The sequence below is a fragment of the Emys orbicularis genome, chromosome 13, assembly GCF_028017835.1.
Source record: "Emys orbicularis isolate rEmyOrb1 chromosome 13, rEmyOrb1.hap1, whole genome shotgun sequence".
NCBI classification, from domain to species: Eukaryota; Metazoa; Chordata; order Testudines; family Emydidae; genus Emys; species Emys orbicularis.
In genome coordinates this window covers 14,386,762-14,398,942 of record NC_088695.1, presented here as the reverse complement: position 1 = coordinate 14,398,942, position 12,181 = coordinate 14,386,762, and the positions used below count along the sequence as shown (strand labels likewise).

Genomic DNA, 12,181 nt, shown 5'->3' with positions numbered 1-12,181 from the left:
ATCTCTCCCCACCCATGTGGATGCCCTAACCACCGGGCTACGCTCATGTGGGTGTTTCTCTAACTCTCCTGTTCAAGCCTAAATTCCTTTGGGGATCTAGCCCTCTCTGGGGAGTAAACCCATTGACTCCAATGATTATTATATTATCCTTATTAATTATTATTGAAAATCCTTGAGATTTTAGTAAAATAGAATAAGTTAACTGATATTAAATAGAGTTTCAACAAATTAGTCAAAAAACAAAAGAACAGAGATTAATAGATGAAGAGATTCTTTTTATAGAATTGGCCATAATCTCAGCTCGCATAAATTGGCCACAGATCCCCTGAAGTCAGTGGGCCAGATTAAAGAGATATGGAGACAGAGGAAAGGAAGAAATGTGTGAATGTCTCTACAGCCCGGTGCTCAGAGCACTCACTCGGGATTTAGGAGACCCAAGATCCAGTCCTCCGCGCTCTAGTGACTCTTGTACAACTGGGAATCTGGCCCGCTGACTTCAATGGAGCCACACTCATTTATACCAACTGAGGTTTTGTCCCAACGTGTCCGTCAGTTACCTGAGCTGAGAATTTCCCAAACACAAATTATCCACAGTTCTATGCTCTCTAATGTAAAAATATGTAATTTAATTTATTTAAGATCATGAACATTACTTGAGAAACTTTAATTTTCCCAACATTTTCCTTAGAGCTGTTTTCACCTCCTTGTTTTTCAGGCTATAGATGATGGGGTTTAACATGGGGGTCAAGACACTGTACTCAATGGAGAATATTTCATCCAGCACTACAGAAGAGACTGAGCTGGGTTTTGTGTACTGGAGAAAACCAGTCAGGTACAACAAGCCAACCACAATAAGGTGGGAGCTGCAGGTGGAGAAGGCTTTACGCCTGCCCTCCGCAGAGCGTATCCTCAGGACGGTGGAGATGATGTGAATGTAGGAGATCAGGGTGAAGAGGAAGGTACTTGAACCTAATATCACAACAGAAGTAAGAAGCACCACTTGATTGGTGAGGGTCTCAGTGCAGGACAGTTGTAACAGAGGAGGGAGCTCACAGCTGAAATGAAGGATTTGGTTGGAGCCACAAAAATGCAACTTCAGAGTAAAAACTGTGTTAAGAAGGGCATAAAGGAAGCCTGTGGTCCATGCCCCACTCACCAACAGAACACAGATCCCTTTGTTCATTATCTCCATGTAACGCAATGGGTCACAGATGGCAGCATAGCGGTCATAAGCCATGGCTGAGAGAATGAGAACTTCAGCACCACCTGAGAGGAGGATGAAGAACATCTGAGCAATGCAGCCATAAACAGAAATAGTTTTGTGTGCTGCTAGGAAGATCCTCAGCATGTTAGGCACTGTGACCGAGGAATAGCAGATATCAACAAAGGATAAATGGAAGAGGAAGAAGTACATAGGGGTGTGAAGGTGAGAATCAGCTCTTATCACCACCATGATCACTATGTTACCACCCAGAGTTATTAGGTAAATAACTACAAACACCAAGAAGAGGAAAATCTGCATCTGTGGGTCACTGGAAAATCCCAGGAGAATAAATTCAGTCACTGTGGTTTGATTTTTCATTGGCATTTATTCAGGAAAACTGTGACCTGGAAGACCAATCAATTAATCAATCAATCAATCAATCAATCAATAAAGTTAACTCATACCGTAAAAGTGAATTGAAATGGCATGTAGCGATCATCTCTTTTTAAAATAGACAAGATTTAGAGAAAACAACAGCGATAAGCTGGCTGGAATTTGTGTGTTGTACAGAGACAAAATGGGCCATATACACAACAGGGCTTAGGCCCCTAACTGCCACTTTAAGCACCAAAATTGCAGAATTAGGCCCCACAGGTATTCACAAAATCTGCACCCAGCTGGGACTATGGGACAGTCTGATGCGGGACTCTCTTATCCTCTCCTGTTGAATCTGTTCCACTGTAGTTAAAAGAGGCATTGGAGAAAGGAGACTGGATACTGGATCTCCTGCATCTAAGGTGAGGGCCCTAACTACCAGTACATAAAGTAATTCCCTCACTTGCTGTTTCTCTCTGGCCTAATAACTCTTTAATTTGTCCCTCTAACATCAGCAGAGATACAGCTGTTTTTACTCCAGCTGGGGATCTGACCCCTTTACTCCAATGGAGCTATGGCTGATTCACACCCCCTGGGGATCTGGCCAATTCTATAAGTACCTCTTTGTCTATTACATTTTCTATTTTTTGTAGGCCAGTGGTTTTCACCCTTTTCTTTCATTTGTGGACCCCTAAAAAAGTTCGAATGGAGGTGCAGACCCCTCATTTGTGGACACCCAGGGGTCTGTGGACCACAGGTTGAAAACCACCATTGTAGAGTATTTAATATCTATAGTATCTTATTGGATTCATCCCTAATAAAATATCTAGGATTTCTATACTAATAAAATAAAAATAAATAATAAATAATAAAAAAAATAACCCCCCAAGGCCTAGAAATACTGGTTTGAGCATAGGCTTACAACCCAGTCAAATGTAGAGAACCCAGGCAAATTGATAAATATTACAAATGCCATAAAGAGGGCCTCAGAAGAGCTTAGCTGTATGACAGGCTCCTCCACTGACATTGTGTGTGTGTGGAAGTGGGTAACCCCAGGTTGATATCATGCAACTGTCCAAACAATTCAAGAAAACCAGAGATAATTTTCAGCCAAAGCGTGAAAGGACTCGTAGTGCAAACCAAGAAGTGATCTAAGGCTCGATATGACAAAACCGGAAGAGAGATGCTGGAGGACATGAATGCTCCAAGACTTGAAGAAGAGAAATGACAACACCGAGAAAGAAATGACTGAGCATAGACTCACTGGGCAACTGAGAGGTCAATAGCAAAGTGAAATTATTTACTCAAATGGAGACTGAAAGCCTGAAAAGGGAGATTGGTCATGTTTACCCACATGCAAACATTTTGGTAGAAGCAATGACACAGGATCAACAGTAGTGTGGCACACTGCCGGGGTGATCAAGAGGAATCAAGGGGATAAGTAAAAATTTGACATCCAAACAAGACAGCTGCTAGTGATGCAATGAGTATTGAATAGCAATCAAGAAATGGACAGGATGTCCAAAAGTGTAATAGAGGGAAAAATCTTCTACCTGTGGAGGAAGATGTTCATAATTAAGAATGCAATATCAAAACATATTAAAAGTGAGACAGAGAAAGAGGTCATCTGGTGGTGATAAACAGGAATGACCGAGAGTGAATCCCAGCCCAAGACATCATGACAGATAGTAGACAGGAAATCCCCACATAAAGATTCCAAAGTTTTACACAGAAATGAGTGCATGGACAGTGGTGGAGAGAAATGAAACCTATTAGGGATAGGAGATGAATAAACTCATGGTTTCGAGAAGGATATCGGAAAAGAGAGACAGAGAGCCTCAATCTGAGTGCACAAGTCCTTAAGGGTTATCTACACAGAAGAAAGATAAACCAACAAAACTGCTCCCTGAACTGCAGAATGTGTTCTGAAAAGGAAGAGGCTGTGGAACGCCTGCTGAGCCTGGCTAGGAGAGAACAGACACATGAGGCCGCCAAGTTCCCGCACTGGAGTCCCTGTGGAAGAACGGATTATATGAATTGTGTGTTAACACAACCACCAAATCAAAAGCGCTCTAGAGAATGAAGAGGCACAGACTGAGCAGTGCAGAAAAAATAGGCCAAATGTTAATAGATAGCGCCATACCATCAGACAGTGTCATAAAAAAGAAACAAGAAGACAAGGTAGCAAAGTATGAAGAACACTTCCACAAAGCAGATCAATTATGGAAAAATAGAACACAGATGATCCCAAAGATTATTGGAATACTTAGAGTGATCCCTAAGACTATGATTGAGCAGCTGAAGAACACGTGAGGAGTGCAAGACATCATGGTCAGTGACTTCCAGCAGACAGCGCTCTTAGGCACTGTGAGAATGTGAAGGAAAGTCAAAGGAAAACGAGAGCATTTGAGCATCTAAAATGCAGGAATTCTGTAACGGGTTTAATAAAACTCCTGACTACCCAAACCTACAGAGTTGGTGCAGCACAGGATTCATAGGTGACTCATGGGGATACATTTTAGAAAGTAACTTTACCCTTTTCATGCTTAAAGATCCTGCATATTGTGAAAGCAATTTATTTTAAAAATTCCCCCTTATGTAATTCTAAGGGACAGTAATAACGATCATAATAAATGAATGTGCCCAGCAAACAGTCTCTAGGCATGCTGACATGATTTTAAAAAGAGGGGTCTGATTGTAAGTTAATGGGGGTTTTGTTCCTAAATCACTTAAACTCCTCTGAAACTTCAACCCAATGGGATTTTTGATTCAGGATCCTGCACATCTGAATATCAGGCTGTTCCTACGTAAGAGAATTTCTCCTGCCTTCATGGAATTGACATTGATTTGTAGAGGAAATGGGAATGAAGCCAATGTTCTGTCCAATGTCAAATCAATGTTTATCTCATATGTATCCCAGAGAGAAAATAAATATTTTTCCAATGATCAGTTAATCAGACAAATGCCCGAGCAAAGAGATGGACCTTGCCTGAGTGGTAACAAAGGCACTGTGCACATTGAAACTAAAAGCTAAGGAACTTCTGTAGAGAATGCCCTGCCCCTAATTTACTCGCCCCCCAACACACAGACTCCACAAGTAGAATCTACTGTTATCCTGCACCAGCTGATCTCAGTGTTCTCAGTGCTGCCTGGAGAAATACACAGAGAGAGATGGCTGGGTTGCCAGCCATGACCCCTATGCGGCTACTGACTCTGTGTGAGCAGACTGCTGCATTCAGGCAGAAATCAAAGGGATTCTGCAGATAAGGGGTGGGGGCAGAACTTGGTCCTTTGAAATTAAAAAGAAAATTAAAGATTATAATGAATAAAAACATGAATCAACTCACCTGCCTTTTTAATGTGGATCATAAATATGATGAGATCATTCTGACCTGTGATTTCCTCTTTTTGTTTTCTTAGTCTATCTACTAACTTATTGATTTGTCTGAATAATCTTTCTATCTGCCTCTGGGAAACAGCATCTAAGGACGTCTTTTTTTTTTTTTTTACCAGGAGCAGTGAGACCCTTCAAGGGTTATCAGTGGGAGTGGGACAAAGACCCTTTCCTTAGCAGACTCTAGGACTAAGAACTGATTTCTTGAGAGCTGTTTAAATGCTGTCTTGTTCCCCCTGGAACAAAATCCCTGAAGTTCACTCTCTGTGACAAGGTACCAAGAACATTGCGTTGAGTCAGCCCTTAAACAACGGTGTGTGGTTCATAATAATGAGGGTATTGAGGCTTAGATTATGAAAAGAGCCCAAGTGATTTAGGTTTCCAATCTCAGGGACAGTCAATTAAAAAGGCATGTATTTAGGCTCAGATTCTCCAAAGTAGGCTAAGGAGTTAGTCATTCAAATAGCAAATCATTTCCTCTCCCTAGACTCCTTTGAAGATGATAGCCATAATGTATAATTACCACAAGAGGGCAGTGGAGGTGAAAGCAGGGGAATTGACCAGCAACCTTTAAACATGACCAATAGATGGATACAGAGGCTAAGGAATGAGAAAGGAGCAAATAGACTGGAAGATGGTAGGAAAGAATAGGAGATGAGACAAAGTAAAAACTATATTGTACAGAGCTGGGAAAAAAATTTCAGACAAACAGCTGATTCACCGAAAAATGCTGTTTTCATTGACCAGATACATTTGTGAATTTGAAACAAGCCTGTCAAATAGTTTCATCAAAGGCAAAGGAGAAAGAAAAGGCTAAATTCAGAAAGAGGCACAGGGAACCTCATTGACTTCTAGTACCTTTAACACACTGGTTAGGGAACACATTAGAAAAGTGAAGTTCTGGAACAGCCTTCCCAGGGGAGTAGTGGGGACAAAAGACATGTCTGGCTTCAAGTCTAAGCTTGATAAGTTTATGGAGGGGATGGTATGATGGGATAGCCTAATTTTGGCAATTAATTGATCTTTGATTATTAGCAGGTAAATATGCCCAATGATCTGTGATGGGATGTTATATGGGGTGGGATCTGAGTTACTACAGAACATTCTTTCCTGGGTGTCTGGCTGGTGAGTCTTGCCCACATGCGCAGGGTTTAATCTAATCACCATATTTGCGGTCGGGAAGGAATTTTCCTCCAGGAAAGATTGTCAGAGGCCCTGGAGGTTTTTTGCCTTCCTCTGCAGCATGGGGCACGGGTCACTTGCTGGAGGATTCTTTTCACCTTGAGGTCTTTAAACCACAATTTGAGGACTTCAATAACTCAGACATAGGTTAGAGGTGTGTTACAGGAGTGGGTGAGTGAGATTCTGTGGCCTGCATTGTGCAGGAGGTCAGACTAGATTATCATAATGGTCCCTTCTGACCTTAAAGTCTATGAGTCTATCACCTGGCACGTGGGAGAAACTCGATCATGACCCACCTCTGTCTGTTGTGGAGCAGAGATTTGAAGTTTGGTTTCCCATCTCTCAGGAAAGTGCTTTAATCTCTGGGCTATAATGTACTTTGTGGCAGGGCTTTCTCAGTCTCTCCTCTTGAAGCTGTTCACTTTGTATAAATCAGCAGCACATCAGCATGAGCAGATACACATGGATATAATGCAGCCATGGCAGCGTAGAGAATTGGTTTCCATCTTAAATGCTTCCTTGCAAGTCTTCTCCCTTCCACAGAGTCAGTATGGGAGGATTAAGGTTTCTTTAATCACACAAAATTGCATCTTCCAATCTTATTCTTAGTCAGCCTCATGCTCTATTTCCTTTGACCCCAGATATAAAAAGCGTCAGTAAAAGCATAACAACTTCTGTGAGCTGAACATGACTCCACTATTGCAGTCATCTTCTCAACTGATTCCAGACTGCAACTTGCTGTGATCATCTAAGTATCTCCTCATTTGTGAAAAATCAAACAAATGGAAGTTAAGAATACACTGTAACTTTTGACACTGAAAACCGTTTAGTTTCCTCTCCTCAGCTGTGTTTAATGGAGATGTTTCTTCTGCATATAAGAGAGATGTCATCACAACAACATGTAACACTTGTTTCTTAGTTGTCACATAGACATCCTGCTACCCAACAGGGGCCTTCGAATGATGCTGAAATGCCACTGACACAAGACCCATCAGACCTGTGACTTCTTCAGATATAGAACCTCCTGCTGTCATCTGACTACCCAGATACATAAAACTATTCACCCATTCAATGTTGTTCCCATTTACATGCTCTGTCAGCAGGTCACGAATAACCCCGGGCAAAAGAAATTGCCCATCCAAATTATTTGTCAAAGCATTCAGTGAAATCAGAATGAGTCTACAAATAACTCAATGGCACAAAACAAGGCCAGCATTCACAGCTAACGTTTGACTGACTAATAAAACCACTGACATGGGTCTATGCCTTTTTCAAGAGATCAGAACTGCCCCCTTCATCTCAGTACATTTCCTCATGTGAATAGTATACATTTTTATTAATTGTTTAATGTGTTACATCATGATAGACTATCAGCATTATTTCTCTTTATACGTCTCTGTGTGTTGTTTATTCTTCCATCAGGATATCTCTCTCTCTGGCAAGTTGGACCACTTTTATTAGTGAAAAAAGAAAAGCTTTCAAGTGAAAAGGAAGTTCTTTTTGAGATCACTGTTCAATGGGTAGAACATCCTCTGTGGGGCAGAGACTCCATCTTGTGGATATGAAGTGAGCCAGCACGATATGGAAAATAAACCTGCATCAGAAGGACATTGTTTTCCCTACGAAAGGGAGTATGGGGCTTGGAGCCATGAACCGGATGGAGATTCTCAGGGTCTGCTGAGTGGGGTTTGCTCCTTACACAGGGCTGACTGTGCAATGATTGCACAGACCTGCATTGCTCTTCCTTCTGACAGGGGTATTTTCAGGCTGACCAGTTACCTGTCTTCACTGTGTTATTCCAAGCAAAAGATAATCTGCCTAACAGACCAGCTTCACATCTCTTCTCAGAGAGATTACACAGGGATTTCCCTGTGGATTCATGTTCTTCACACCCTCACGTCAGAACAAAAACAATGTCTAACTCTGTGAGTGACTCATTTATCGAGTTTGTCTCTTTCAAGTGACTTTGCATATGTAATCAGCCAGACAATCTCTTCCCAAAATGCTGCTTCAAAAGAAGGGTTTCCAGGTGAATCATTTGCATAGGGCCGGCCCTAGACCAAATGGCGCCCCAGGTGAGAAGCGTCTTTGGCGCCTCCTCTCCATTTGTTAAACTTTTGAATACCTTATTTTTTACTGCATTTGAACACATTTCATGACTTTGGTGCATGATTTCAATGCATGATTTATCCCTGACATATAAGAAGATAAATTTGCACACTAGGATTTGTAAATCTGTATTTTGTCACTAACAACATAGCTGGAGAAACATAGACACGGCCCACAGTCTTATTAGCCACTTAGAGACGTGCCAAGCTTGTACCAGCATCCAGCTGTTTAGGGCATTACTTTCAGTGGCCTCTTTCTGGTCACAGGCTCACAGCAGTGCTCCTATGTATACAGTCTTGTCCTGCTAAGCCAGACACTCATTAGACAGAAGGGAAAAGGGGACAGATAGGAAAGAGAAGAAATAAAGCGGTGAAGGAAAAGGAGATGTGGCGAAGGGGAGGAAGACAGAGTGAGAGAAAGTCTCACATCTCAAGCGGTATTTGGGAGTTAGCGGGGGGCAGTGGTTGTGTCATCTTCCTCCCTCTCTCTGGACCAATCTGGTCAGGACGTCTCTCAGGATTAGGATGAAGAAGTTCTGGGGTCCCAGGAAATGGTGGACGTGTCAGCCATGATGGTGATGCTCACTCCAGTAGCCAACTTATCTACCCAAAGTCTCTTTCTTTAAGAACTCCAAAAGGGACTGCTGGGTGCAATAGCCCATCCCCTCATTACTTTGCTCACCAATTAGGCCTAGTTTGATACACTGATTTTTAGAGCTCAAACTGTCTTATTTATGAGGCATGACCTTAGCACAGTTTGTGAGTTCTATCAGGAGACCTTTTCCTTTGGACTAATTCAGTCTCTCTTTCTCCCTCCCTTGAGTGTCTTTTTCCATCACCATTTGATATTATAGGCTACTGTGACATCTGATGAACTGTCACATACTTTTTACAGTTGAGCTCACAATGAGGGTAAGTTTGTAGGCCAAATAATCACAACAATCTGCAGTCCATCGGTGAGGTTATTTCCCCCAAATTACAGAAGGTTATTACCATCAATCATCTGTTAAGCACCAACAAAATACTGGTCTCTGTGCTTAAAATCAAATTAAAGAGAGTATATGACCCAGAGATATATGTAATCTGGCCTGTGTGATACAGGAGGACAGACTAGGGATCACAGGGGTCCCTTCTGGCCTTTGAGTCTATGAAATCAGTTCCTTGTTATACTTGGCAGTGTACAAATATTAGAGATGATACAGAAATTTCCATCACACAGGAAGCTCCATATTTTGACATTTTCTTTAATCTCAACAGGGGCTAAAAATATGAAATCTCATGGAGAATGTCTAAACAGATGCAGAAATGCCTAAGCATTTCATTTTTAAATTTGATTGTAACAAAACATTTCCTCTTGAAGTGTCCATTTAAAATGAAAACTTACATACTGAATGAATATTTTTGTGTACAATGAGCTTGAGATGAGTCATTTTATTGTCAATTTAAGTGACAATATCAATTAAAAATGCAAGTTTTCATTTCAATTGGACATTTTGAAACGAAAGCTTTCATTTCATTTTGGGATGTCAAATTGAAATGGAATCTTCCCCGCGCCCCAACAAAAACAATGACATATTTTTCTTCCAAATTCAGATTTTCACACAGAAAATTTCTAACTTGATGTAAGAACACTTTCAGATTTTGTTATCCAAACATAAGAAAAACTTTTGACCAGAAATAACAAACATAAAAGTGGGCATCATTCCTGTTCTAAAGAAATTACAGCCCAACAGAGTGACGCTTAGTGGGAAGGACACTCTGCAAAAGCAGGAGGTGAGAGTAGCTGAATCATGCTATTTTCTATTCAGTGTGCTGGTTGCAAAAGTTGTGAATTTTGATGAGAAAGAGGGACATGATTTTTTTCATGAAAATATTCCCATTCTCAACCAGCTCTATTCATTTTTTGTGAAAAATGTGAAAGAAGAAATTCTCCCTGTGAAACCAGGAGGAGAGGGTGGTGTCTTTCATAATGGGGACAGGGAGTGCATTCTGTTAGTCCTAGGCTGAGATGGGAAGAGATATGGGACTACCAGTGGGCACATGATGATTGTGTGATTCAAGGCAGAGACAGGGATGGAAGATATCAGGCTTCAATATCTTCCTCTCCACTGACTTTCTGACTGACCTTGGGAATGTCACTGAGACAACATTTTCCCCATCCAATAGAAGAAGGGCACCTAACTTGCCTAAACTCTTTTGAAAATCCCAGCCTGCTGGTTGACTCTTGATTTACCCGAGACCACATCTCTGTAAGACCAACTTTGACAAAAGGTGGATTCTGAATCATAACTTTATTTGCTGAGGCAAGATCCTCAGCTGACATATATAGGTGTAGCCCTGTTTCTTTCAGAGGAGTTATGTTGCTTTCTACCATCTGTGGTGCTGCATCTAAGGGTGAATTTCACTGGGGTGCATAGTGCCAGCACCACTTCCTATTATGTTTAGGATTTAAGTGGAAACTCGATGATACGCGGGTCTTTCCAAATCAATGGTGAGGGAAATTTGAGGAATGTAAAATCACTTTAGAATATGGAGACTATGGGCCAGATTCCCAGTTCATGTAAATCCATATAGTGCCATTAAATCAATGGAACAAAGTGGATTTACACCCAGAGTTAGATTCACAAAGGGACGTAGCTGTTCTAATGCTGAGCATTGTAGTGGATAACTTTTAGGTGATTTTTTTAAATCACTCAGTTTCCAGAGCCTGAGTTGGGCGGCCAGACTCCCTACACAGGGAAAGGGAAGACATAGGCAACTAGGAATGGGATTAAAAAATGCCAACATGACAGATCGTTCCTTAGCCAATGGGAAAGGCCAAGCAGGGGGTTGTGTTCTAAACCCCGCAGCTGTCACAGGAGTTCAGTCCCTATCTCCTCTGCGGGAAGGCACCTCCTTCACCTTGGGATTCTCAGCTGGGAAGTCTCTAACCCCATTTAAGGTGGCAAAAACATAGTGAGAGAGGGGAGAGAAGAAGGAATTAGGTGGAGGAAACCCCTCAACTTTTATTCTAGCAGTTAGGGATGTAGCAGACCTGCCTGATAAGGAACAAGCTTTTAAAAAGGGATCTGCTTCTACCTATGTGGGTATCCTAACCACTGCGATATGGGATACCTGATATGTGTGTCTCTCAATCTCTCCTAATAGAGCCTTAATTCCTTTGTGCATCTTGACCCAGCTGGCGATCACACTCATTATTGTTATTATTGGAGACAGAGACAGTAATAGTGATGAATCCTATAAGATACCAGAGATAATAATTGGGTTATCAACAAAATACTCTAGAAGAACTACAGAATGCAATAGACAAAGATGTTATTTTCATAGAACTGGCCAGATCCTCAAGTAGTATAAATTAGCCATAGTTCCATTGAAGTCAGTGGGTCAGATTGAAAGAGATATTGGCCCAAAGAGAGAGAGAGAGCATGAATGGCTCTAGATCCTGATGCTTCTGTTGTGAGATGCTACCAGGGTGGTGCTTCTGCTTTCTCCTGTTGATGTCACTCGGCTGCGTGCGTGTGTTCCCTCTGTGTGCTTCCCCAGCTCTGCGCAGATAGCTGATACAGCAAACCCGACGAGAATCCCCTATAACCACACAGTCTTAGTAAAATGCAAAGTCACTTCGGACTAGGTTTATTGCGATCTCGGACACAATGGCAATTCCCCATAGATTACTTAGTCTACCGGGCATACTACGAGAAGGTGCCTCTTGGCGAGGACCCGGCTCAGTGGCGGGACTTTCCACTGCCCCCGTGGCCGGACAAAGACACCACCCCAGGGATACATTCTTATACACGGGTACAACCAAGTTACACATCACTCCTGACGTATTGAGGTGCAACCCCTTTACACAGCAAGGTACAACCCCTCTACGTAGTAAGGTGCCGCCTCTCACCTTGTACATGTTGGTTCGATCTA

At 41.9% G+C, this 12,181-nt stretch overlaps 1 protein-coding gene across 1 annotated transcript; it reads right to left on the bottom strand.

The window, feature by feature from the left end:
* Positions 1-649: 649 nt before the first annotated feature.
* On the bottom strand, positions 650-7,189 carry LOC135887849 (olfactory receptor 5A1-like). The gene is made up of 2 exons (XM_065415623.1): positions 7,153-7,189; positions 650-1,563 (listed from the first exon to the last, which is right to left on the bottom strand). The coding sequence occupies exons 1-2, from the start codon at positions 7,187-7,189 to the stop codon at positions 650-652; spliced, it is 951 nt and encodes a 316-aa protein (XP_065271695.1).
* Between the last annotated feature and the right edge of the window lie 4,992 nt (positions 7,190-12,181).

Coding starts and splice junctions, on each gene's coding strand:
- LOC135887849 (XM_065415623.1), bottom strand. CDS start 7,189: ATGACAGCAGGAGGTTCTATATCTGAAGAAGTCACAG. Junction 1,564..7,152: donor TATATCTGAAGAAGTCACAG/GTCTGATGGGTC, acceptor ATCAAACCACAG/TGACTGAATTTATTCTCCTG.